The sequence below is a fragment of the Sitophilus oryzae genome, unplaced genomic scaffold (assembly GCF_002938485.1).
Source record: "Sitophilus oryzae breed Bouriz unplaced genomic scaffold, Soryzae_2.0 scaffold_1625_pilon_pilon, whole genome shotgun sequence".
NCBI classification, from domain to species: domain Eukaryota; kingdom Metazoa; phylum Arthropoda; class Insecta; order Coleoptera; family Curculionidae; genus Sitophilus; species Sitophilus oryzae.
The window spans coordinates 2,464,717-2,484,516 of record NW_022146309.1 but is presented as its reverse complement, the minus strand read 5'-3'; the positions used below and the strand labels follow the sequence as shown (position 1 = coordinate 2,484,516).

At 30.0% G+C, this 19,800-nt stretch overlaps 3 protein-coding genes across 4 annotated transcripts; 2 read left to right on the top strand and 1 right to left on the bottom strand.

Annotated features, from left to right (window-relative positions):
- Positions 1-49: 49 nt before the first annotated feature.
- LOC115880556 (ubiquitin-like domain-containing CTD phosphatase 1) lies at positions 50-2,529 on the bottom strand. Its single transcript, XM_030897786.1, has 6 exons — positions 2,262-2,529; positions 2,051-2,203; positions 1,823-1,987; positions 1,551-1,762; positions 786-931; positions 50-659 (listed from the first exon to the last, which is right to left on the bottom strand). Exons 1-6 carry the CDS (start codon positions 2,416-2,418, stop codon positions 470-472), a joined length of 1,023 nt encoding a protein of 340 aa, XP_030753646.1. The 5' UTR covers positions 2,419-2,529; the 3' UTR covers positions 50-469.
- Positions 2,530-2,536: 7 nt separating this feature from the next.
- On the top strand, positions 2,537-3,498 carry LOC115880557 (gem-associated protein 2). The gene is made up of 3 exons (XM_030897788.1): positions 2,537-2,751; positions 2,808-2,923; positions 2,980-3,498. The coding sequence occupies exons 1-3, from the start codon at positions 2,643-2,645 to the stop codon at positions 3,463-3,465; spliced, it is 711 nt and encodes a 236-aa protein (XP_030753648.1). The 5' UTR covers positions 2,537-2,642; the 3' UTR covers positions 3,466-3,498.
- Positions 3,499-4,279: 781 nt separating this feature from the next.
- LOC115880497 (phosphatidylinositide phosphatase SAC2) lies at positions 4,280-12,118 on the top strand. 2 transcript variants are annotated; one of them, XM_030897709.1, is made up of 16 exons: positions 4,280-4,448; positions 4,519-5,138; positions 5,197-5,366; positions 5,421-5,593; positions 5,714-5,906; positions 5,966-6,131; positions 6,191-6,352; positions 6,466-6,536; positions 6,641-6,862; positions 7,580-7,638; positions 7,703-7,956; positions 8,015-8,246; positions 8,633-8,851; positions 8,971-9,183; positions 10,584-10,744; positions 10,805-12,118. In XM_030897709.1, exons 1-16 carry the CDS (start codon positions 4,352-4,354, stop codon positions 11,231-11,233), a joined length of 3,441 nt encoding a protein of 1,146 aa, XP_030753569.1. In that variant the 5' UTR covers positions 4,280-4,351; the 3' UTR covers positions 11,234-12,118. The 2 variants fall into 2 exon arrangements, with proteins under 2 accessions (XP_030753569.1, XP_030753570.1); XM_030897710.1 differs by lacking the exon at positions 6,641-6,862.
- Positions 12,119-19,800: the final 7,682 nt, after the last annotated feature.

The following is a 19,800-nucleotide window of genomic DNA, read 5'->3' as shown; positions in this document are numbered from 1 at the left end:
AGGTCAAATACTTTGAACGTTGATGAACTAGAAAGTAAAATCAAACATGTGTCAGAATAATAGAGTAATTTATTGGCTTTGATTTTTTATAACAATTAATACAGTAATGCCAACTAATATATGAACACTTTTTTATTCATAATTTGATTATTTTTTTGGTACACCGGGACTTTTTCAATTGTTGCACGGACATTAGCAAAGAAGACGACTCAATATTTATTTAAATTATTTTTTTTTAAGCCACAACAAACAGTGTCTTGTCCATATAAATATACAAGGCGTTTCTAAAATATCTGAAAACAATTTTATACTAAAAATATTTCTTTAAGTCGTGTGTTTTATACAGGGCGAACTGAAAAAATATACTTGAGTCCCCTTTCTTTAAATGCAACTATCTTCATCCTAGAAAAAAAACACATCACACCAAAACTAAGACCTATAAACATAAACTTTATTTATTAATTTATTTTTAACTTTCTGCCTTGTCTATTCTATCTGTCCTATCCCTATCTTTGTTATCTCTGCTATCTTTGCTGTGCCTCCTTTTTTTAGGCTTGTATTTCTCCCAGTGCCGGTGATTCACAGAGGAAAAATCCGCGCAATGTTCCGCCAAGTCTTTCAAATATTTCGACAATCTCAGCAGTTCGTCGTCTTTATATCTAAACATTTTCAAAAAAATATATTTTTAAAACAATTCTGTACCTTCAGAAGATCAGGAACCTTTGAGATAGTTGGAATTTTAAATTTTACTGATTAAAATGAATAATTTTTGATGTTAAACCCACCTGTTTAAATGTGCTTCCCTAAATGGTCTGATTCTGAGACCATTTTTTGGGTTCATGATAAAATTACGTCTAATATCGTCAAACATTATCGTATTTTTTGTGGAATACTGTTCATATTTACCCCAAATAACTCCCAAGGGTTTTACCTATAAACAAATTTAACAGAGATACATACAGGATATTTTTTAAAATTTGAAGACAGAAAAATATTTATTTTTTCAATTTTTTTTATATATCTACAGGGTGTTTTAAGTATGTGATAGCATACTTAAATAACACCTCTGTATATATACTTCTATGTGCACACTTTTTATTATAAAAATAAAAATCTTTGAGAAAACTAAAATAGTTTTTTTCTCGTGTGTGTCAGAATTTATTTAAACACGCAGTATAAAAAATATTTAAATATATTCATATTTACCCCAAATGACATCCAAGGGTTTCAAGTACAAATAGATTTAACACAGACACCTACAGAGTGTTTTTAGAAATTTGAATACATATAAAACAGATTGCCTTAAGCATGTGATAATATTCTTAAATAATATATGACCCTGTATAAGTATATCCTTTTATTAAAAAATATTAAAATATGCCCCATAAAAATATTAATTATAAATTAACATTTTTAATAGCTATTAGAAATAATTTTTGCACAGTCAACAAATTGTTCATTATTCTAGTTAACTAACATATCAGTAAATATTTTGTTGCGTATGCAACTAAGCTTGTGTAACCTAAATTATCAAATAAACAACTACTTACATCTATGACTCCATATTTGGGTGTGTGAACTGAAATCATCGCCAACGAATCCAAATAAAATGCAATTTTATAGTCCGGATGTTTATCAACTCCTAACAACTTCATTTTTTCTATAATCCATTTCATGTTGGTTGCTGACCATATCACTATATCATAATCCTCGTATGCACTTGTTAGAAATTCATGCAAATAAGGTCTCATTAATTCAGCACCTATATAAAAATGCATTATTGTATTATATAATTTTTTTCAGTGTTATTTAAAATATTAACCAGATTGTGCTGTTGTCCTGTGATCAAATAGTGTATAATCAATATCTAGCACAAGCAGTTTCTTTCCTGGTCTTAACTCGTTCAGTATTTTAACCTCGTACTCCTTAACTCTACGTGAAACTTTAGCAAGATATACTTCTTGGTTTTCTATAGCTACTGCTTCATCTGTATAGCAAAAAATACCTAATTAGCATACATTAATTCAACCTGTAGGTATAAAAGTAATACCTTCTATATCAAAATCATTAACTACTTCTGGTAAATTTGAAGGAGCCGTATTGGCCTCTACAATGTCTTGTTCGAGAGATCCCATCATCATAATCTTAAAGTTTGGTTTCAGTTTGAGACTGCTTATTTTACATTCCTCGTCTGAACCTTTGCCTGATAAATTAACAATAGAAATACCCTGTTTTGAACCGTTCTTCTAAGTGAACTTTACCTTTCATTTTTATGTTTAAAAGTTTTTGTCTTTCTGGCCTCACAGCGGTCTTGTAAAGGATTTCTCGCTTCAGATCAGCCACGGAGTCGTCCTCTGAGATGTAAACCTCGTATTCTTTTCCGCTCCATTTGATTATTAGTGGAAGTTTTCCTTCCATAGCTGTAAAAACGTAAAAGAACGATAATGTTGCGGTAAAAAAGCAGAAAAGTTTCAAATAATTTCGAGGTTATCACAATAAACTTCATTTTTTCTCATTTTTGACAGATCCAAAACGTAATGGACCAATGGCATTCGAGTATTTTGAAACATGTCAAAGGTCCTTTACATGCCGGTTGTTTACGTTTTATTTCAAGATTTTAAATGCTTTTTTTAAACTAAATAATGTATTTAAGCGATTCTGAATCAAGCAGTGACGAATCGGGCATTCAAAAGAAAGCTTTAGATGTCTGTATACCCGAAAACTTCGATCCAAACTCCATACCACAAACAGGTCTATAATTATGGTAAAATTCCTGTTTTTTTGTATTATAATTTGTTTATCTATAGGTGAAGAATATCTGCAACATGTAATATACGAAAGAACAAAGAAATGTAAGAAATGGGTAACAGCAAAAGCTGATTTTACTAAGTTTACCAAAAATCAGACAGTACACATTAACAAGGTATCTAAAAAGTTACTTTTTTTGCTTCTAAATACATAAATTTGGAACAATTTTAGGACGTAGCAACAAGTAAAGCTTTAGACAAGTTTTACCCAACAAAAGATTGGCAAGATAACGCTCTAAAAGACTTTATTCAACTGAGAAATTTTGTTAACAACTCCAAAACAGCTTTGCCTTTGAGAGACAGGTTCAGAACTGAAGATTTACTGAGAAAAATCCACGAAGCTGCGCCAAAATTCTCGGAAATCACTCAGTACTCTCAGGCAGCAAAGGTGCAACTGTTACAAGATATAACAAACACATTAAAACAAGACAGGACTTTTATAAACAACAATGTTGGATCGTGGATCTATGCCATACTGGTTTTGCTGGAGAAACCCTTAACTCCAGATTGCTGTTTTAAATTGAGGGAATTTACAAAGATTTGTGCTGATATTAGGGCAGGTTTAAGTGACAGTGTTAATGAGGAGGTTGCTGCACCTTTGAATTTGTATATTTGTATTATTGCTAGGTATTTTAATCAATTGGATTTAGCAGACTGATTTTTTTTTCTAGAAATATATTTTAGAAATATATGTCTTGGTTTTTTTTGTAGAAACACATAATTTTCATTTTTTACATGTAAACATTTAAAGCTACACATATAAAGGACTTTGGTTTGGTCATAAACAAAAATTGCATTCAGAAAATGGATTAATTTCGATTTTTTATTAGTTTTTTTGAAGGAGAAAAAACATATTTGTCTTTAAAAGGGGTACACATATAGTTAATTGTACTTGTACGACAAACTCACGTTTACAGCAATTAAATAGTCTCATGTTTTTAATGCTTAGTCTGCGTTAAATGTTAATTAAACGTTATTAATTTTTTCCCAAACGAAACTAAATTAAAAATAATGAATTGTTCGCATGTGCAAACAAATTGATCTTTTCGTTCCGCGTTTACGAATCATTATCCACTTCCTTTTTTCGTATTATCTCTCTCGCACTCTTTGAATTTACTATATCTCTCTCTTTCACTCCTTGGTGTTTTGTTTTGATGTCAACTTGACAGCGCCTCAAGTAGGGACGGAAATAATTATAAATATATCGATAGATTGTATCATTTTCTTTAAATAATATCGATTACCGATCAAGACAATCGCTATTAAATTAATTTTAAGCATGTTGTATTAAATTATATTTATCTATTTATTTAGTATTGTGTTCAGGCTATAATTTTAATTGTTAATTTTACAACAAAACTATTATGAAAAACCAAAATATTTTTTAGAATATATCCATATGTTTTTGAATATATATCGACATATTTAGAATATCGATACTTTGTTACCGTCCCTACATTCTCAAGGTTGATTGTGTTTTGGTTCTTTGACAGGTGAAGAAATTTAAATACAAAATACAACTTTTCCTTTAATTTAATAAAAAAATGGAACTTTTTCGCACAAATGAGTTTTATATTTTTGTCAAAGACGAATATTCCCTATGGTGGGATCGAAACACTGGCGCATTTATACCTAAAACAGGTAAATAATAAATGAGTTCCCTTTAACCCAGATATTTCGCAAGAATGTAAACCCTTTTTTCATGTCTTAGGATGGGATTTACCTGATGCAGAAGACCCAATTTGTCTAGGAATATGCGAGGGAATCATTGGAAAAGTCGAATATGTCCCCCTTTTCGATCCAAAGCTTCTTTTAATCAAGGAAAGTTCCCTCGTTGGTAAACTACATGGCAATAATGAAGTTTACAAAATAAAGTCAGTCGTTTTTTTACCGTTGAACACTGAAAATGTCGCTCTTAACTTAAGAACCTGTACAAAACACAAAACAATCAGTTTAAAGAAACCAAACACTTCAAATCCATTGCTAGAGTTACAGAAAAATACTTTGAGTAAAACATGGGGTACATTAAAAAGTGCAGGCAGTACTATAAAAAATACCACTCAACAAGCAGCTGCAATAGCTACAGGGATGCCTAAGCGTGACATTAAAGACAAAGACAAGTTTGAAAAGCAAATAATAGAAGAGTTTTACAAGGTTTTCACGGATACAGATTCGTTTTACTATTCACATACAACAGACTTAACAAATTCCTTACAAAGACTATGTTATTTGGAGAAAAATAACTTAATTGATAGTAAATACCTTTGGAAAACAGTGGATGATAAGTTTTTTTGGAACAAACACATGCTATCATGCCTAATAAATAGTGAAGTATGAATTGAAAGTATCATTTTCATTGTACTCAATTTATATATTGTTAAAATTATAGAATAGTCTTTGTGATCCATGGATCCTGCCTATAATACAAGGCTTCATTCAAATTAGAGACTGTAGAGTTGATGTGGGGCATTTTTCCAACGAAGATGACAAGGAAAAGTTGTACGAAATTTTTACTCTGTGTATTTTGTCGAGAAGGAGTAGGTTTAGAGCTGGTACAAGGTTAGAAACACATGATAATTTAGTAAAGAAAGTTTTTAATGATTTTTTATTCAGATACAAGCGGCGTGGAGTTGATGATGATGGCGAAGTTGCAAACTATGTTGAAACAGAACAGATTATAGCATACCAGAGTCACGAAGTGTCATTTTTGCAAGTACGCGGTTCAGTGCCAGTTTTTTGGTCGCAGCCTGGTTATAAATATAGGCCTCCACCAAGATTGGATAAAGGTAATTGATTATAGCACACAGAAATTTGTCTCTGTGTTTGAATTGAATCTTCTCTATACTCTATTCAATACTGGTATATTTAGTCTTCATTAATTCATTATTTATTCATGGATATTAAAGGCGAAACTGAAACTTGTGTGGCTTTTGAAAAACATTTCACCAAGGAGATAAAAAAGTATGGTCCAGTTTGTGCAGTAAATTTAGTTGATCAAACTGGCAAAGAAAAAGTTATTTTCGATGCATATTCACATCATATGTTGCTCCTGGACAGTCCTTTTCTAACATATGTTACATTTGATTTCCACGAGTACTGGTAAGTAAAAAATATGTAATATTGTAAATTAAACCTAATTAACCTATTTATCTTTCCAGTAGAGGAATGCATTTTGAAAATGTATCAATTTTGACAAGCGCAGTGGAAGATATCCTGAAAGAAATGAACTATTGCTGGAGGGATAAGCAGGGGCATATATGTTCTCAAAACGGAGTGTTCAGAGTCAATTGTATTGATTGTTTGGACAGAACAAATGTTGTCCAGGTGGATACGTTTTTTTCTTAATATTTTTGAATTGGAATAAAAAAAGATTTTTCTTCTAGACTGCTTTAGGAAAAGCTGTGATGGAAATGCAGTTCTGCAAGCTGGGATTGGTCTCACCTGAGGGGGAAATACCCAACAACATTAAACAGACTTTTCAGTTGTTGTGGGCTAATAATGGAGATACTATAAGCAAGCAGTATGCAGGAACCAATGCACTGAAGGTACATTTTCAATAAACAAGCAATTGTAAAGAATAACACTAAATTAATAAAGACTGAATGAATAAAATTACTGTAATAAAGAATAATTTGAATAAAAAAACATTTTATTTTAGGGAGATTACACCAGGACTGGCGAACGAAAATTCACAGGCATCATGAAGGATGGCATGAACTCAGCTAACAGGTACATTTATTCATTATTTTTGACCGATTTACCAACAATTTCTACCAGTAAATATACCCCAAACCCACGAATCCAACATATTTTTCCTTTTCTGTCCTTTGTAGATATTTTACGAATCATTTTAAGGACTCGGTTAGGCAGTGCGCCCTGGACATAGCCCAGGGCGCTGAGCTCCGGGACTACGAAGTCCAAGACTTCTGGACGTTTCTCAGAATCGTCAGCTGCATAGCGGCCGAACATTTACCAGAAGAAACGCCACGTTTAGCGCCTCACTTGGCGCTGCAGCAAGAATTCGAACTGGCACACCTTATCTATCAAATGTCTAGGTCAGTTGGCAGGATTTATAGGATCTAATAAACGGTTTTCCCGAGGAACACACGCATTAACTTATTTTTTATCGTATTTCTGGGGTTTCATACCTTACAGCTAATATGTGAATCTTTCTTATACTTTTTTATTTATCCTGTACCTGTTTATTTATTCATTATTTATTTGTCATTAATTCATTATTTATTTGTCATTAATTCATTATTTATTTGTCATTAATTCGTTATTTATTCATTATTAATTGATCATATATTCATTAATTTTAAAGGCAAAATTGAAACTTGTAAAGCTTTTCAATTCTGGTTTATTTATTCTTCAATACTCCACTATATATTCATGATTAATTCATTATTTGTCATTAATTCGCTATTTATTCATTATTAATTCCTTATATTCATTACTTTATATTCATTTTAGATTGAAGCTAAAATTTGTATAAATTTTTAATACTGGTTTATTTATTCCTAATTAATTCCTTATTTATTCATTATTATTTATTTTGACATTATTAAATTAGTTGTATTGGTATGGAACCCTATATTATCGTTCTTGGCGCATTTATTTTTGTTGTCTTTATAATATAGCGTGACTAAAAAAGCTTCTAGGTGCACAACAGGCTTGGTTTGTTGAAGAGAAAAAAGAGGTTATGTGGTAATGTCTTGAAGGTGTTGATGAAATCTCGTGCGTTTCTGGTTGTATAGGAGTTTCATTTTCAGGTACTACCTGAGCAGATTCAAGGATTCAGCCAGACAAGGCACTATAGACATTATGTTAGGTAATTTTTTTCTATAGGCGAACACCCAGTATATTATACTACACCTTATTGTTTCTCTTCGTAGGCAATTACGTTTCTGAAGATATATTCATTGATAACAAGTCAAACTACGAAGAGGACAATATTGCAACAGCGGAACATGTAAAAATATTGATAGAAGATTGTAAAAAGATGCTGATCAATCAGCCTGAGCTGGTTGTAGGCGCATGGGGCCTAATCAATGCAGATCCTGTCACTGGGGATCCCAGCGAGACTGAGATGGACTCCATTTTGATTTTGACCAGGGATTCGTACTTTGTTGCAGACTATGATGACCAGGTACGTGTTTTTGTCAAAAATCATTATCAATTATTATAAAAAATTGTTTTATTTACAGGTGGACAAGGTTACAAAGTTCCAAAACGTCGAATTAAGTGATGTGGACCTTTTGGAGTTTGGTATGCCCCAATCTTCGGGAAATTTGTTCAAATTGAACAAGAACAAGCATTGTATAAGGATCAACTACAAAGTTAATGGTGTTCCTGGGTACTATCACATGTTTAGATCGACTCATTTGAGATTTTTCAATAATATGGCAGTTGTAATAAAGAACGTAGAAGAAGAAATTGGTAAGTTTTTAAATTTTTACTGGAGTAGTTCAAATGAACCATCCATGTTGCTTTTTCTTGCCACTAACAGGGCACTAAAAATTAAGTTTATAGTGCTTAAAAATGTTATAAATTAGTATTTCACGTTTCTAAGCCCAGATGGAACGATTTTTTTATAGTTAATGCCATTTGTATTAATTTTTTATGCTTCTAAAGCCAGCCTTTAATTTTATTCTCTCAGGAAATTAATTTCAAAAATTCGCTGACTGGAGGCTAGTGTGTTTTTTTTCTGTTTATCTGGTATTAATTTATGAAAATTCTGAAATTTAATGAATAATAAAAATAATGTAAAATTCAAGACGAACAGAATTTAAAATCAATTGTTAAAATTTTTAAACCATTTTTAGAATCTTTGAAGACGATTTGTGAGGCGTTTTCTGTGGCTATAGAGATAGCCGGTCTTCCTACAGTTCCTTTCAACACTGGTCAAGCTCTGGACAAGCGAAAATCCAAAATTATTGACGACGGGACTTCTAGAAGTAGCAATATTTACCTGGACCTGATGAACTTGCCCCAGATTACCAGAAACGTCTCGGAAACACAACTGTCAGCAATAAAAAGCGTTGGTGAGTTATTCCAACGTGTCATAGACTTATTTCTATGAAAATCTTAATTTTAGTCAAAATTAGTTCAAATGAACCATTACACCTTTTTTGAAAAATATCGTTTTTTATTGCATTTTTAGGTTCTAAGGCCATTTCAAATATGACTCAGCAATTTTCTAAGCTCAACAAAATTAGTTTCAAGTCCAAACTGAACCCGAAACCGCGTTTTACCATTGGTCAGCGTACCAGACGGGACAGTACCAGCGATTCAGACGAAGATTATGAGAATTCAATATTCCAACCACAAACTGGATCTGCCTCTGGGTCTAGTACTGAACCCAGCGTTGAGCAAGGTATGATCACAATGAATTTACTCCTTTTACTACTTCTAGCTACAGAGAAAAAGCTAATATTTTTATTCCAATCATTCTTATGGTAATAATGTGTTATATGTGCATTAGGTGATCTTACACTTCGGATATCTTGGTTTATTTATTCTTCAATATTTCACTATTTATTCATGATTAATTCATTATTTGTCATTAATTCGTTATTTATTAATTATTAACTGATCATATATTCATTAATTTTAAAGGCGAAATTGAAACTTGTAAAGATTTTCAATACTGGTTTATTTATTCTTCAATACTTCACTATTTATTTATGATTAATTCATTATTTGTCATTAATTCGTTATTTATTCATTATTATTTGATTATATATTCATTCATTTTCAAGGCGGAATTGAAACTGGTAAAGATTTTCAATACCGGTTATTATTTCACTATTTATTCATGATTAATTCATTATTTGTCATTAATTCGTTATTTATTAATTATTAATTGATCATATATTCATTAATTTTAAAGGCGAAATTGAAACTTGTAAAGATTTTCAATACTGGTTTATTTATTCTTCAATACTTCACTATTTATTTATGATTAATTCATTATTTGTCATTAATTCGTTATTTATTCATTATTATTTGATTATATATTCATTCATTTTCAAGGCGGAATTGAAACTGGTAAAGATTTTCAATACCGGTTATTATTTCACTATTTATTCATGATTAGTTCATTATTTGTCATTAATTCGTTATTTACTAATTATTAATTGATCATATATTCATTAATTTTAAAGGCGAAATTGAAACTTGTAAAGATTTTCAATACTGGTTTATTTATTCTTTAATACTTCACTATTTATTTATGATTAATTCATTATTTGTCATTAATTCGTTATATATTCATTATTATTTGATTATATATTCATTCATTTTCAAGGCGGAATTGAAACTGGTAAAGATTTTCAATACCGGTTTATTTTTTCTTCAATACTTCACTATTTATTCATGATTAATTCATTATTTGTCATTAATTCGTTATTTCATTATTATTAATTCCTTATATTCATTAATTTTTAGAGTGAAGCTAAAATTTGTATAAATTTTTAATACTGGTGTATTTATTCCTAATTAATTCCCTATTTATTCATTATTATTTATTCTGACATTATTAAATTAGTTGTATTGGTATGGAACCCTATATTGTCGTTCCTTGTCGATATCTTCGTCGTATAGAATTTTTAATGTGTTTTGTAAATGTCGCGATGACGAAGACACCCGGAGAGTTACTCTCACTTTCAAGGTCTTTTAATCCACTTAAAAGACACATTTACCATTTCTATTGCACACAAAACAAAAAATAATTTTATTTTTATATTAAAATAAAAGAAAACTTTGTATTTTCAGGCCTAGAATGTACCGAGGGTGCTCTGATAAATGAAGACGTGTTTTTGCCCAGCGTTGGTATAGTAATGGGACAAACTAATCCCAATGACATTGCTGGAGGCGATGCAGTCCTACAGGAGAAAAAAAATCGTGTTCAGTCTGTTGCTGCTCCAGAAATTCAGGTAAAAAATCTTGATATTTGCTTTGTTGGGACTTTTTTTCATTTACTGGCTCATTTCCAGGTAACGGCAGACTCTATCCAGCTCACTCCAGACCAAAAACTAGCCCCTCCAAAATCACTAAAGCTCCACGAAAAACACAGTAGATCATCGGGGGAAATAGATGATCCAGCTCACATCGTAGAGCACAAATCCGCCTCATCGGCCACCATGGACAGATCCACGTCGGACTACGATATCCAGAAGAACATTTCGCAAAGCCAGAGCGACTCTGGCTTGAAAAATCGCCTCGCTAGTCCAGTGTCTGGAGCCAGGGAATTATTTTCGCCGCTGGGTAAGCTGGCCAGAGGCGTGCAGACTTTTGGAGCTAACTTGGACCCTAGGAAACTGAGTGCGCAGTCCAGGCAAGTGACGCTACTGAGAGATATGGAGGAACACAGGAAATTGGTGGAGAAATGGAAAGGAAAAAAATGTAAATTGATCGCTTTGTAAGGGAAAATTTAGGGTAAAGTACTGTAACTCTCCAATGAGTACAACCAGTAATAACACGGCTGTCGGTGTTGCCAAATATCACGTTTATCCCTTGAAACTAGAGAGAGAGAAACACAAAGGAACACAAACAGAAATATTTTAACATTGGTTTTATAATATTTTTGTGTTAATAATCAACATAACCTACACTACACAAGACAGCTTAAAATAACATAGCAAATGACACGCTAGACTAACTTGGCAACCCACACTTGGATTCCACAGAATACGTACTGGGTGTTCAAATTTACTTTATATTTTAACAGCCTATACTTTTTTGTGCTAGAACACTCATTAAAAGAACAAATTGTACTGTTTTAATCAACTTTTCATATGTATGATCATAAATGGGGTATGCATGCTGTCAAAAAATGTCACAGTTATAGTATAAACTATATAAATTTTATATGGGACACCCTATATATTAGAAGTGTGTTAGATACCACATTTTTGTAGATTTCAAAGATTTATTACTTTTCTGTTAACAGTTTTATCGAAGTTTGATAACAATATACACAAAGAATAAAATATTTAATGGTAAAATTGTCAATTATTTCGGCGATTTTTCTTGAGTAAGGTAGTTCAAAATGTCAAGTGTAGGACAAACATGTCAAAAATACGTGTTTAGCACTGCTTTTTGCTTTAGAATGGCGTCAAATAGTTGATTTTTATGTTGGTTACTATGTGCCTACCAAGGAGGGTGTCTAGATATGTTGATGCTCTAAGGCTTCAAAACTATTTTAATGTATTTTTTGATTTTTAGTTGTATTTTAGTAACAGTAGCCCCAGAATTACACAAAATATTATTTTTGCTCAATTTTTTTTATGTTTTAATTAATATTAAAACAAGGAATGTTAGTTAACTTAGAGCTATGCCAAGATTATGAATAAAATAAATAATAATTAGCTTTAAAGAAGGAAAAAATACCCAGAATTAGATGAAATTATATACGAACTTGAATAAATACGTGTTAGAAAGCAAAAAATGTAGGAAATGTTTGTTTTAAACAAACATTTGAAAGCTCAGTCAATTATAATGTAATTTTAGAAAGTGCTGATCTTTTTAGAATGATAATGGATTGATTTTAAAATATTTTTTTATTTATTTACAATTAAGTATAAACTGTACCAGTATATTATGTAATTTATTTTAATTTTATTTATTAACAATGCAATAATTTTAATAAACATAAACTAAAAATTTTAAACAATAAAAACTATACTTGAAAAAAAAACACCTTAAAAATTTAGGAAATATTTTTAATGTTTTTCTTATTTACAAAATTATGTGTTTTGAATAATTATAAGACTTTGTATTATTTTCTTCATGTGATATATTTTTATTTTTGCGAATTTATAAAAATTTTCGACCAGTAGTTCAAATGAACCGTCTTTAAAAATTAATTTTTGAAGTTAATTTATTTAATAAAATAAAAAGAATATATTTTAGTGTATTGTTTACGCAAATAAAGATGGATTACTTAAATATAGCATGTGATATTACTAGTAATTTGTTGTTTGTTTTTGTTAGAGGCGAAAAAAAAATGTATATGTATGTACTAGTTAATAAAGCTGATGTTTTTTATAGTCTTCTGGTCTTTTATTTATTAATTTCCATATTCCTATAGAAAACTGGATCACCCTGTACAGCATGTAATAATACTCCAGTTAAATCTGTTGTTTACGTTTATTTTGTTGGACGAAAGAATAACATATGTGTGGGTATAATAAAGCTTTTTATTTATAAAATTCTCGCCTTTTCTTTATTATTTTCCTCCATTTCCCGACAAAATGATACCCGGGGATTTATTTATTAACAATGCAATAATTTTAATAAACATAAACTAAAAATTTAAACAATAAAAATACAGAATTTATGAGATATTTTTAATGTTTTTCTTATTTACAAAATTATATGTTTCGAATAATTATAAGACCTTGTATTATTTTCTTCATGTGATATATTTTTATTTTTGCGAATTTATAAAAATTTTCGACCAGTAGTTCAAATGAACCGTCTTTAAAAATTAATTTTTGAAGTTAATTTATTTAATAAAATAAAAAGAATATATTTTAATGTATTGTTTACGCAAATAAAGATGGATTACTTAAATATAGCATGTGATATTACTAGTAATTTGTTGTTTGTTTTTGTTAGAGGCGAAAAAAAAATGTATATGTATGTACTAGTTAATAAAGCTGATGTTTTTTATAGTCTTCTGGTCTTTTATTTATTAATTTCCATATTCCTATAGAAAACTGGATCACCCTGTACAGCACGTAATAATACTCCAGTTAAATTTACGTTGTTTACGTTTATTTTGTTGGACGAAAGAATAACATATGTGTGGGTATAATAAAGCTTTTTATTTGTAAAATTCTGGCCTTTTCTTTATTATTTTCCTCCATTCCCGAGAAAATGATACCCGGGGATTTATTAAACTGCCATTTTGACATCGCGTAATGCATTTGGAAGTACCGCTGTGTGGGCGTACGTAATTTCGGGATTAAAGTTTGCCTCTCCCGATGAAACGAGGCTTAAAGCTCTCTTTTTCCTGACAAATTTGGTGTTTTTTTTGCTTAGATCATTCACTGACTAGATACGAATATTTTTTCTGTGATTTGAAGTTAGTTTAAAGTATATTTGTTGTTGGTAATTACCTTATCTTATGGTCAAAAGTTCATAAAATCATGATATACTTTTATGGATCAAGAATTTAAAGTATTACGGCAATAGTAATAAATGCATATTGTAATTTTAATTGCAATTATTATTTGCAATTGTAATTGCAGATTGCAATTACAAATTGCAATTACTTAATTGCACATTGCAATAGTATTGCAATTACAGTAGTGTAAATAAAAATTAGATAAGAATGATAAGTAAAAATGTGTCTTAGATTTATATGTTTAATTTTTTAAATATAAACATAGCCATATATCCTAAACAACTTGACAATATTTTTGTGAATTTGTAAATCAATCCATATTTACAGTAGCGGATTTTGTTCATAAAAGGACAAATTTGCTGACAACTAAATGTTGGGACAAGTATTGTTAAATAATTAATATCATCATAGGCGGCTTTGCTATAAACAAATGTCGCAAACTGTTTACTTCAGCATTGACAGCTTGTAAGTGACTCGATACTTTGACTAGTGAGATTTACTGTAAGAAATTTTAATTTTTTTAATTTTCAATTTTGTTAATTTAATCCAAAGTAATGGTCCGTGGAAAAGCTACAAATCAAAAACTACGCGAAATTATCATTCATCAATACAGTACGGGAAAAACAATTCGAACAATTTCTGATGATTTAAGTATTCCAAAAACCACGGTCTTTAATATAATAAAAAAATACGGCGAATCTGCCAATGTGGACGTTAGAGGTAAAAGTTCGGGAAGGCCAACAGTTTGTATCTCAGAGAGATTTACGAAATTTAGTAAAAATTTGCAAGTCTGCGAGAAGTACTCTTCGCGAAGTAACAGAAATGGAATACTGTAACTGGTTTAAATATATCAAGAGAATGTTGCTGAAAATATATCCACAAATGCGGTCTGGGGTTTTACAAGGTACACTTTATTTTGTGTAGATACTCAATTACCTGAAGATTATGGATACAAATTCTTATTTAGGCCAAATGAAAACTGCTACTGACAGAAATTCAAAAGAAAAATCGCTACAATTGGGCAAAATCTAAATTATCGTGGACACAAAATGATTGGAATAAGGTCATATTTAGCGATGAGTCTAAATTTGATGTTTGCGTTGGAGATCGTCGAAAACGAATAATACGAAATAAAGCAGAAGCCTTTCATAAAGATTGCTTAAAGAGGGTTGTTAAATTTCCCAAGGGGATTATGGTTTGGGGTTGCATGTCAGCAAGAGGTTTGGGCAAATTAAATTTTATAGATGGCACTGTTAACGCCCAAAAATATCAACATATTCTTGAGACCTCACTTTTGCCTAGTGCTCAAGAATTGTTTCCAAACGAAGACTATATTTTCCAACAAGATGGAGCATCGTGCCATTCAGCAAGATCAACTAAAAATTGGTTCGGTAATAATAATATAAAAGTTCTATCCCATCCTTCAAGTAGTCCGGACCTCAATGTTATAGAAACTGTGTGGCATAAAATGAAGCAATATTTAAGAAACCACCCTCAATGAACAATTTTTGACTTGCGGACAAAACTGCAGGAAATTTGGGATAATTTTTCTCCTCAAATGTGCCAATCTTTGGTAAATACAATGCCATTAAGAGTTCAGGCAGTTGTTAAGGCGAAAAGTGATGTAACTCCGTATTAAACAAATTTCTTGTTGTGCTGTCCCAATATATATTTGGCTTGATCTTGTCAAAATAAGCTATTATCAAAAGTGATTTATTTGCAAAGTTATAAAAATGTAGTAAAATTGTCTAGATCATATTGTACTGTTTGAATTTAGAATAATAAACAAAATAAATTGAGTCGTTTTAACAAATTACTATTTTTATTGCAAAAAAGACCTTGTCCCAACATACAGTTGTTAGGGCTCGTATTTCCGATTCAATTCCATAACTAAAAGTCAACATGTTTTGTCTCTTTAATATCGAAATATCATTTCTAATTTGGATAAAAAATGATTTTTCTGACAAATTTCTCCGTCAGTTTTTTACTTAAACTATTTACTGACTGTATTCGATTTATTTTTTTATCTTTGGTTTGCAGCGATTTGAGGGTGAATTTTTTGTAGTTATATCATTTCATAACAAATATTTTATTAAATTTACTTGAAATCACAAGTATGTTGAAATTATAAAGTAGTGTCTAGATAAAGCATGATATAAATTTTTGTTAGAGTTATTTATTATAGAATTGTAATTGCAAAATGCAATTGTAATTGCAAAGTTCAGTAATTGTAATTGCAAAATACAATTGTAATTGCCAAATGCAATTATAATTGCCAAACGCAAATGTAATTGCAAATTGCAATATCAATTACAAATTGCAATTACATTTGCAAATTATAATTTTAATGACAATTGTAATTCAAGTAATTGCAAATTTTTGTTAAAAAAATTGCTACTACCTTCTAGCCTGCAATTTTAATAGCAATATAATTGTAAATTGCCCGCGGAACAAGTAAAAATAACAACTTTTTCAACCAATACCTGACATTTTCTTTGTCTGTGGTTAACGCGAAAATGCTTTTAATTATTTCCTGTCCAATATTGTAAACTCGATTCACCAAATAACACCAACTTAAAAATTTAAACACACTATAGGTGTGTAGGAGAAACACCTTACTCTACCCTAACTTCGTTCCAGAAAGATATCGAATTAGAGACTTAAAACTTTACTCTCCCTAGACAAATCGAGGTAGGGGGGTAAGGGGGGATCCCCTGATTGCCTCCAACTTCCAGCGAAGCCCGACTGATACGTGACAATGGTGGCTAATGTTTCCTCCCAGCCCCTCACCTGTTCCTCGAACGCTCCGTCGAGCTCCTGACTTATTAATCGACCTCGAAAGAGCAATTAGCGTGACGCGGGCCTAAGGGATGTCAGGGACGATGGAAAAAAGAAGAAGATTGAAGGGGAAGGAAGTTAAACGATTGTTTAATAGTTTGGAGAAAATTTTCTTAACTTCATGCGGGTTAGGGTGTCCGTTATTTACCTGTTATTTACTTGATCACGATGTCCTCTAAATTTGTAGTTTATTGTCTAAAAAAAATAACAGACCATCGTAAACCCTTAATATTCACAACAAACCTTGCCCCAAAGACGATTAAATTTTCATTTAAATTACATGGGAATTTGCCACTTTTTGCAAATAATTTTTTTTCTCTCGATCTCGTTCTCTCGCAGCCATGATAATCATATATTCTTATACAGAATTGAACGCTCTACAAAAAAGGTCTCTTACAATTTTTCGATAAACCTACTGCTTCAAAAGTTATTCCTACCTTTTACCTAATTAAAATAAATCAGCTATACTTAAATCAGTTTAAATGGTTTAAATTTAATTAGACTTGAAGCTTTCTTAATTCCAAAACTTAACATCATCAGGATTGTACATTTTTACAGTAATAGATTAAACTTTTCAAAAATAATCATAAATTTTGTCAAATAAGTTGAAGAATTTAGGAATTTACCGAGTGGTTAGGTTTAACCGTGAATAACTTTTGACGGAGTAGGTTTATCGAAAAATTGTAAGAGACCTTTTTTGTATAGCGTTCAATTCTGTATAAAAATATGTAATTATCATGGCTGCAAGAGAACAAAATCGAGAGAAAAAAAGTATTTGCAAAAAGTGACAAATTCCCATGTAATCAAAGCAAAATATAAAACTAATTTGAAAATATTATATTTATTCATAAAAATATGGAACAATCAAGCTGGAACTATTCCTCCCTCAAAAATAACAGGCTATATTCTCGAAAATCGTCCAATTACCACAAATTACCATACGAACGGCCTCGGGCCATCGTTTATTTTCCACGGAATTATCCGAATATGTTTCCTTTGAGGAAAGAACGCCTCCTTCCGCTACCCAATTGGAAAATTGGGTTTCCCTTTGTAAATTCACAAAAGCACGCTCTCAAAAAACGTACCTGCCTCATATAGGTTGGTTTTAACAAAAGCCTCTATTTTTTACACCCTTATCAACTAATACATCGATATTCTTTTTTGTTTTTAGACAGATGCGTTATTAATTATTTGTGCTTTGAATCAGATTATTACGTGAACTTGAAAAAAAACGGCGTCAAAGAGGGCTGGGGAATGACCGATCGATGCTTTTTTGGCTAGGTCAAGCCCTCGACGTCATTTGCTTGTAATTTTTAATGGTTGTAATTTGTAATAAATATAATTTGTATAATTTTTAAAATTAAAAACTTACCGTAAGGAGATGTAGCATGTTTTGTCACACATTTTTATCAATTTTATTATATAAAATTCTATTTTAAAATCTTCTATTTTTATTCACAGCTACCTAAAAGAATAAATAAAATTATATGCTTGGTTTACCAAAGTTGGAATATTAAATATTTTCTCAAAGACATTTAATTTTTTTTTGTAAGAAAATCAAATAGAAGAATAATTGGTTCTAAATAAAACACTTATTAATTTTACGTTATTTATTTATTTATTTATTTAACAAATAATAAATCAGTACTTTACCAAATAACAAAAACCATAAATTATTATTTTTATAAAGATATGTCAGCTACTTTTCTCTATTATGATAACATTGCTTAAATTTTCTCTACTAATTTTAATTTAAAATAATAGAATATTTGTTCTTATATTATTTTTCCCTACAGTCACCCGAATCTACTAAGAAATTTACAGATTAATTAATATAATTTACCCTCATTTTATTTCTGTACTTACAGAATAAAATATTTCATTTTTTTCTCTTTGTAAGGTTTTTTGCTTTATACCCCTTTTCAGTGCTATAGTTTCTAATAATAAAAGACATAGTATATTTAGTATATTTTTTAGATATACAACATTAAAATGTATTTATTCTGTTATTTTGGTGTTTGGCATTTTTGGGACATATACTATTGGCGTTATCTACAATTTTACATGGAGTTTAACATTTTTATTGTAGCCCTGGATAACTATATACAGAGTGTTTCCTGTATCTAATATCTAAGACAACAATAATGTACACTCTTTTATACTTATTATGTACAATAATAGTTAAAATTAAATATTTCATCTATTTTTCTAAAATACAATATTTATCCTATCATCAAAGATTGTTTAATAAATCGAGAAAATTTTCAAAAACTCTATTATTAAATCAAATAATTTATACACTCGTATTCTATATGATTTGTATTTTTTCCTATAAAAATTGGATTGTATGTAGAATTGGTCAGTTTAAATTTTTGAGGTATTATTATATTCTTCTTCATAATATATATATTTGTTACTTTTTTATAAAATAAATAGGTATAACATTTTTTATAGGTATAATGGGACTTCTTTTTTGCAAATACATTTAAAAAAATTACTCAAAAATGATTTGGGGCAAGTAGTTATTGAGCCACACTGTTACCTATATAATTTTATACAGGGATTATTATTAAAGTAAACATTTCTTTGGTTTGTCGCAATTTAAATACATTTTTCTGAGGAACATTTTTATTTGAGATTATCTTCGTTCACCCTGTATATAAATGTAATGTATAAGTATATTTTTTTTAGAAAAATCTTTCTTAGTATAGTTAACAATTTTACAATATTTTAAAATATCTACAAAGTTACAATTTGATTGCATGATTTATATTATATTTAGTATTTTTTTTGGTATACTATAGTTTGAACATGTTAGTACAGCTTTTTGTATGTTAAAGTTTCTAAATTCGGGTTTCTTATGGATTTTATATATAGATATTGGATTGCTTTAAAGAGGGATTAAAGTTTATTATAAAAATTTGAATTATATTAAGAAAAAGCTGTACTTTACAATATATTATTTATCGTAATCTAGTAATTATAAACAAAACAATAAAGTCATTGAACTGTTTCTTTCAT

What these genes read in the sequence shown, in the direction of transcription:
- LOC115880556 (XM_030897786.1), bottom strand. Translation starts at nt 2,418, where the DNA reads ATGGAAGGAAAACTTCCACTAATAATCAAATGGAGCGGAAAAGAATAC. An exon ending in CAGGACAACAGCACAATCTG is followed by an intron (nt 1,763 to 1,822) that starts GTTAATATTTTA and finishes ATTTTTATATAG; the next exon opens with GTGCTGAATTAATGAGACCT. An exon ending in AGGGAAGCACATTTAAACAG is followed by an intron (nt 660 to 785) that starts GTGGGTTTAACA and finishes GAAAATGTTTAG; the next exon opens with ATATAAAGACGACGAACTGC.
- LOC115880557 (XM_030897788.1), top strand. Translation starts at nt 2,643, where the DNA reads ATGTATTTAAGCGATTCTGAATCAAGCAGTGACGAATCGGGCATTCAA. An exon ending in AAACTCCATACCACAAACAG is followed by an intron (nt 2,752 to 2,807) that starts GTCTATAATTAT and finishes GTTTATCTATAG; the next exon opens with GTGAAGAATATCTGCAACAT. An exon ending in AGACAGTACACATTAACAAG is followed by an intron (nt 2,924 to 2,979) that starts GTATCTAAAAAG and finishes GAACAATTTTAG; the next exon opens with GACGTAGCAACAAGTAAAGC.
- LOC115880497 (XM_030897709.1), top strand. Translation starts at nt 4,352, where the DNA reads ATGGAACTTTTTCGCACAAATGAGTTTTATATTTTTGTCAAAGACGAA. An exon ending in CATGCCTAATAAATAGTGAA is followed by an intron (nt 5,139 to 5,196) that starts GTATGAATTGAA and finishes TTAAAATTATAG; the next exon opens with AATAGTCTTTGTGATCCATG. An exon ending in TTTGATTTCCACGAGTACTG is followed by an intron (nt 5,907 to 5,965) that starts GTAAGTAAAAAA and finishes TTATCTTTCCAG; the next exon opens with TAGAGGAATGCATTTTGAAA.